The sequence below is a fragment of the Populus nigra genome, chromosome 7 (assembly GCF_951802175.1).
Source record: "Populus nigra chromosome 7, ddPopNigr1.1, whole genome shotgun sequence".
In the NCBI taxonomy this organism is placed as follows: domain Eukaryota; kingdom Viridiplantae; phylum Streptophyta; class Magnoliopsida; order Malpighiales; family Salicaceae; genus Populus; species Populus nigra.
In genome coordinates, this window is record NC_084858.1 from 7044958 (window position 1) to 7052002 (window position 7045).

At 32.9% G+C, this 7045-nt stretch overlaps 1 protein-coding gene across 1 annotated transcript; it reads right to left on the reverse strand.

Annotated features, from left to right (window-relative positions):
* Positions 1–467: 467 nt before the first annotated feature.
* On the reverse strand, positions 468–3793 carry LOC133698581 (uncharacterized). The gene is made up of 7 exons (XM_062121557.1): positions 3621–3793; positions 3337–3502; positions 3148–3206; positions 2306–2424; positions 1678–1915; positions 1248–1371; positions 468–867 (listed from the first exon to the last, which is right to left on the reverse strand). The coding sequence occupies exons 1-7, from the start codon at positions 3678–3680 to the stop codon at positions 794–796; spliced, it is 840 nt and encodes a 279-aa protein (XP_061977541.1). The 5' UTR covers positions 3681–3793; the 3' UTR covers positions 468–793.
* Positions 3794–7045: the final 3252 nt, after the last annotated feature.

Genomic DNA, 7045 nt, shown 5'->3' on the forward strand with positions numbered 1-7045 from the left:
ACAAGTTCAAGTTCTTTTAAGGCTATTGAAAGTTTATATGATTGTTAATTTTAGGATCTATAAGATTAATCGAGATAACACGCAAACTCATTCGAACATCCACGTTAATAATAATAAAAAAAAAAATTAACCACCTACTAAAGATTTGCAAGCATCCCATAGTGGTGTTTAGAAATGGAGCAGAAATTATTTTTTAAAATATATTAAAATTATTTTTTTTATTTTTTAAAATTCATTTTTAATATCAACACAATAAAATAATAAAAAAATTAAAAAATTAATTTAAAAAAATCAATTTTTAATTTAAATAAATAAATAAATAAACTTCAAAGGCCATTGGAGCTTACAGTCGGTCCTGTTCTTCGAGCCGAGTGAGACATTTCATCACTTCGAATGCTCAGGTGAGCCAACGGAATCAGACTGAACTGGAAGTGCCAAAATCTATCAGTCACTGCCGAGACAGCTAATTCATGAACATATTAAAAGTCTGCTTCAAAATAATGAATTTTGACATCCAAAATTTCCACCCTTCTTGAACAAAGTCAACATTTAAACACAGAAGGAACTGGAGTTCAAACTTCAAAGTACTCCATGAGTTCAAAGTACTCCATGCCACCCCCTCTAGATTCTGCCCTACATTTTTCCTAGTCAGATTTTTTTTCCCGATCCCTCTTTTGGGATATATATGAAACAGATATGGCCCGACAAACTGGAAAACATACTGACAAGAGTGCCTAAAATCCAGTGCAGCATCATTGACAATATCACTTCATGTTGTATGGTTTAATCAAGCCTAAAACATTGACAAATCTGGGGGTGGTCCATACACAGTCCTCCAAGAAAATGGAATGAGCCATTTACCTTCTCCTGAAAGAAAACATTACACCAGTCAGTATAAATGCCTGACCTCCTAATAAACAACTTGCTGCCTTAAACAATCAGGGCTGTCATAAAATATGGCCTGTACTTGAAGTTGTGCAACTGCTAGATAAATGATTTTTTTTTCTCAAGACAAAAATATAGAGGGAATTATAAAACGTATGAAAATGATGTTGGATAGCCTCATATCACAGTGAGAATTGATGCTATTAATTGCTGGAAAACAATATTCAGCTAAAATAGTGTTCGATCATTGAAATGCAAAAGCATTTCAACATGTAGCCTGGATGAAACTGTAAAATACATAACCCATCTGAAGCAAAATATTCTAAAACGTTAATAGGTTGATGTGAATAGTGAGAACTCACCATGGGAGTTATCGAGACTCAGCCCCAAAAGTTTGCTTGTTGCCTCAGCCAAACTAAAAGCTTCAGGTGTGTTATCCCCTTCAGAGCAGTAACACAGTAAACATGTAACTTTTATCCCTTTTGCCTGAGTTCAAAAACCCAAAAGCTTATACAAGTCAGATTTATTTTTTGATCCATGTGCATTGAACATTGTGGTTAGGAACTTAAATGTTACTCGAAGCAGAAACTACCAAAAGCTTATACAAGTCAGATTTATTTTTTGATCCATGTGCATTGAACATTGTGGTTAGGAACTTAAATGTTACTCGAAGCAGAAACTACTCTTAAAACATGAATCCCGTTTGAAAGCTAAATAGAGCATGCCATGGAGTGCGTCTTAAGGGTGTTGACACATGGGGACTAGTTCATCATGCTTCTTGAAAATTATTACCTTGAAACAAGAAAAAAGGGCAGCAAAAGGCAAACTTGGGTAGTAATCCTCGTCTTCTGGTTCATCTTCAAATGGTAGGTTGTCTTCCTGCCTGGCATTTCCTTCAGCTAAAGAGCTAAGATATTTCCAAGACCTTTGATCAGGATTATATTCCTGCCATTTTTTCCACCCAAGCCGTTCACAACAATCATCTGTTCCATCAGTATTGGTGCTAGATAGGTAAAATATCTGCATGCCACTGAAGATAGCTAAATGATTAGACGACAGCAGAGTCTATCTAGCTCATTGCTTCGGTGTAAGCAAGTTTGAATATTTTCTCCGCTAACAGTTGCTCCATCAGTAAGTTCCCATTTATGTACTTCAGCCTAAAACAGTTTTTATCCATTTCTAAAAAGGACCAAGTTTCAGAAATTTTCAATAGTAGGGAGAACTTGAAAATAACAAGACTTAAGGGTCCCTCATCAAGTAAATCAAAGATATAGGGGTTATTTGGCCAGATATTCAATAATGTTTAGATGCTTTGAGTACAGGCTTACTGTTAAAAATGTCATACCAATTAAAGAACTTTAAAGATTATAAATAACAGCTAAGCATCGATTGAAGAAACCACGATTAGTGATTTGAATACCTTGATGTATCAATCTTTTGCAATCTCATAAACTCTAAGCTAGAAAGCACCAAAACATGATTCATTCCAGTAGCAACAGCAAAATCGGCTAGGTTCCTAGCAAATTCGACCATCATCCCCTGTTTAAAGAAATTTGTCCCCATTACTAACTTCCAAAAAAAGCAAATGGTTATTATATTGAAAGTTCATCAAATTCACAAATGAAACCAACTTCTCATGCATGGTTAAAAGTGTTATCCAAAATCAGTGGCGATTCAAAGACACGAAAGATATGAAAGCCGTGGAAAACTCTGATTAGAATTCCCATTAGGTTCCAGCGACTCATCAATACATCCAATCAGGCTTGTGAGAGCGTTCCAAAGGGGAATAAAAACTGATTGTGAATGAAAATATCCTTTCAGCTGGGCTTTCAGTAGTTTCCAGTTTTGTATAGCAAACTGAAAAGGCATAAAAATTAAAGCATGGAACTACTTTACCTAACTTGCATGGCATAATATTTAAACTATCAGTTCATATTTCGTCTGCAGGACTGTAGTTTCCACTGTTCAAGTACACACAATTCCCTTGACATGAGTTTCGGTTTCAGACACATGAGTTCAAAATGTCCACCCTTCCATAAAACTCATTTATTCAACATTACATAATCCATTACAATTCCCACATATTTACCAGCTTTGCAACTTTTTTGCTACATATCATCAACTTTACTAGCTCCAGGAATCAACAAATAACATTCACCCAAACAAACACATTCTTACGCTCACCAAAACGACATCCAATCCCACATCCAAATTCACATAAATAATTATTAGAAAGAAAGGAAAAGACAACAATCCCACTACCTTAACAACCGGAGATCGTTGTTGCACGAGCGCCACCCCATTATTCCTCGAATCATAAGCTGCGGAAAGCAATAAGCCAAAAAGAAAAAAAAATCAATTCAATGCCTCCAACAACATCAACACGCACATACACAAAACAAAAAATTAAACTGGCAATAAAAAAATCCAAAAAAAAAGGCAATTAACAACCTTCAAGAGGAAGAGCAAGCTCGCCGCAAGGAGTGGGACCATAAGCATCGTTACCAACACAAGGCAAGATATAAGGATCATCCAAATACCCAATTCTTTCAGCTCTTGTTGATGATACTAACAAATCAACTGCTAACTGCCCAACATTACCTATTGATAATGCAGGCTAAAAACCCACAAAAAATCGCAAGACAAAACATAAAATTAAGCATGAAATGACATCATTAATAGCAAAACCCTGAAAATATTTAAACTTTATGAGAAAGCTTGCAACTTTAACATACCAGAATCAGAGTTGAGGTTTCCTTGTTAAGGAATTTTCCTTCTTCGATTATGAATTCCATTTTCCTTTTCTTTTGAAGAAACTAAATTTGGGTTTCCTTTTTAATGCAAATAATGCTTCCAGTTCTTACTGCTTTTATGTAGCCAAGAGTGCTCTTCTTGCGACTTGAAGAACAAGATAGGTGTTTGGGCTACAATTTTAATATTTCCCCCATCTGTTTTTCATGGGCCGATGGAAAATATGACCCAAGTTGCCAGCATTAAGCCTTTCAGTTTATGGGCCTGATACCGAGGTTTCGGCTTTTCTCCTCCTGAAATCATTGGCAACCACAAGAATTGTACAGTATCGGCTGGCATTTTCCTGCCTGCGTGATATGGTCAACAGTGTTCTCCTGTCGAAGGGTTTCCAGCTCCCCCTATCCCTGCTTGCCTGCAATTTTCTTTTCTTCTTTAAATTTGATACGTTTAGGTGTCGTATATAACAACAAACTGTTTTCCAGCCAAGATAGTTGCCGATGCACAAACCTTTTTGAATTCGAACAACATGAAAATTTAATGTTACTATCACAATATTGTAATCAATATATATAGTGTGTTCGAACTTGTTTCTCAAAGCTTCTCGTCGTCGCAACTATTGATGTAATTAAGCAGCAAACCATTAAGGAACTTGAACCTATTCTAAAAATTATCCATTTTTGAAATGATTTTGCTCATTTTTGGCATTCATGAGACACACCATATAGCTATTGAGATTTCAAATTTTATACCATGTAAGTTCAAGTCCTAGATGAGATGGAGTCGAGGATTTATACAAAAACAACATGCAGCTCAAAAACCATTAGAATTGTTTTTCATCGAGAAAAATTACTGTATTTGAAGAATTTTTCTAGTGATTAAATAAGGCATCGATCATAAAAGTGATATGACATGAACTAATTAATAATATTGTATGAAGACATATGAGCAGTGTTAACAGGGGTTACTACCCACAAGTATTATCAGCTATGTTGTTATTGATGAAGTTATGGAAAAACTTCACTAACTTTTGAGGAATTTTGAACCTGAGATATATATGTAAAACAAATCTCTTGTGGAATAAGAGATATTTTAATGCTTAAGTTAGTATTTTAGTTTTTTTCCCCAAGTTACAAGTAGATATAAACTCTAAAAGATAAAAATGATGTTTTTATTTAAAGAAAAGACATGTATATTCTCTTTATCGTTGTGTGTTTTTTATATGATGAAGAGATAGTAAATATAGTGTATTGCTATTCATATTAATCCTCTTTCTCTCTCAATATATATATATATATATATATATATATATATATATATATATATATATATATATATATCTTAGAAAATATCTATAAAAGGTCTACAAAAACATCTATACAAGTAAAAAATACTATTTATGAACAGTACCATGTATACTATTATTCATGAATAATGTCATGCATATTACTATTCATGAATAGTAAACCAAGAAATCAAGGTGAGTAAAAAATAACTCGATTAAACCAGAGCTTAAACTTGATTAGGATATAGCACAGCAAAGCTTGAGGTAAAGTTTCGGATGGGCATTCCAACCAAACTTCAACATTCTATTTTTTTATATTATCAAATCTTAAATTCATAATATTTATTGATTATAAAAAACAATATTAGATTCAGAAACAACAATGGCTTCTACTTAATTATGATCTCAAAACCAAGTTTTTTTATTTGAATAATAAAATAGTGTTCGTAACTAATCTAGAACAAGTCATAGTTTTTTATTTCTAGTGTTTGGAAATGCGATTGAAATCATGTTTCTTAAAAATTTGAAAATATTTTTTTTTTGTTTTAAATTAATTTTTTTAATGTTTTTAGATCGTTTTGTACTGATGTCAAAACTAATTTTTTAAAATAAAAAATATATTATTTTAATATATTTCCGAGCAAAAAACACTTTAAACCATAATCGTTACCACACTCTCAAACACCACTAAAAATGAATCATCAACAATAGAACACACACAAATTTAATGCAATTTGTGTTGTCAATGACACGTGAACAAATAAAATATATAATGCTAGAATTAATGTGAAATACATGACAAACAAAAATCATCATGCATGCCAAAAACCTTTGAACAAGTTTATCCAAAGTTATAATAATAATAAACATTACAAGACTTGAAACAATGTACTAGAAATTAAGCAAACCAAAAGAATCTCCATTCCCATCATATCATTGTAGCTACGAGTCAGCTTGTTTGCCTTCAGATGCTGGTTGTTCTTTCACGAACTAAAGGGTCCAAGTGTAGATGCAAGAGGTGCCAGACGTAATTGTTAGCAAGGAGACCACTTGTCTGATCCCCATACCAATCGTGTTAGTTCAGAAGCACTAGATTCTTGACCATATTCCAGTTTGTGCTACAAAAGAAAGCCATCTGTACAGCACGAGGATGGCCTACCATTTTACTATCTTCTGTAAACTCTAGAGTTGCTTGCTTTGAATTTGGGATATTTTGCAAGTTCTTGTGATAGCTGCTTTGACAATAATCAATTATGAAAGCCCTATATCGGTCCCTAATATACCAAAGCACAGACCTCTGAGATGAGTTAGAAAACTGGAGTTAAGCATAAGGATTACTAGAAAATTCATAAATACAAATGGAAATGTCAATATAGTATTTTTGTCGATAAATTCATTAGTAAACTGTTAACATTGTTCATCATGTCAATTACAAAAGGAATCACCAACAGAAAATTCTGCCGGTATTTTCTAGAGAGCTCTAGAACTGTTCACTTCTCAATTGCACTGTTAATTATTGTTCTTTACAGACAAAATCACTGACGGATTGAAAAGTCGTCGGTGTTATTTGGCAGGTTTCTAAGAATTTCGATTAAATTGAAATTTTAAATTAAATATTATAACAGAATCACCGACAGATTGAAAAGTTGTTAGTGATATTTTGCGGTTTCTTAAAATTTTTGATTAAATTGAAATTTTAAATTAAATATTAAAAATAAAATCACCGATGAAATAATTAAAAATATTAATATTTAATTATCCGTTAGTAAAACGCCCCAATAAAACACCTATAATCCCTAATTTTACAACAGACGAACCTCATTTCTCCTTCTCCTTCTTCTTCTTCTTCTCCTTCTCCTTCTTCTTCACCTTCTCCTTCTCCTTCTCCTTCCTTGTATGTAAAAAAATCCACATCCCTTCTTCTCTCCTCAACCCCTTCTCTTCTCCCCCATGCTCAAATATATCTTCTTCTCCTTTCTTCTTTTCTCTTCTTAGTTTTTTTAATAAATATACTTTATAAATTTGGTTTTTTTTTCTCTCTTCTCACCTTCACTTGCAACTACATTAAAATAAGATTTTTTTTCTTGTTTTTTTTCACTATATTTGTTTTTAAATTTTTTTGTTCTT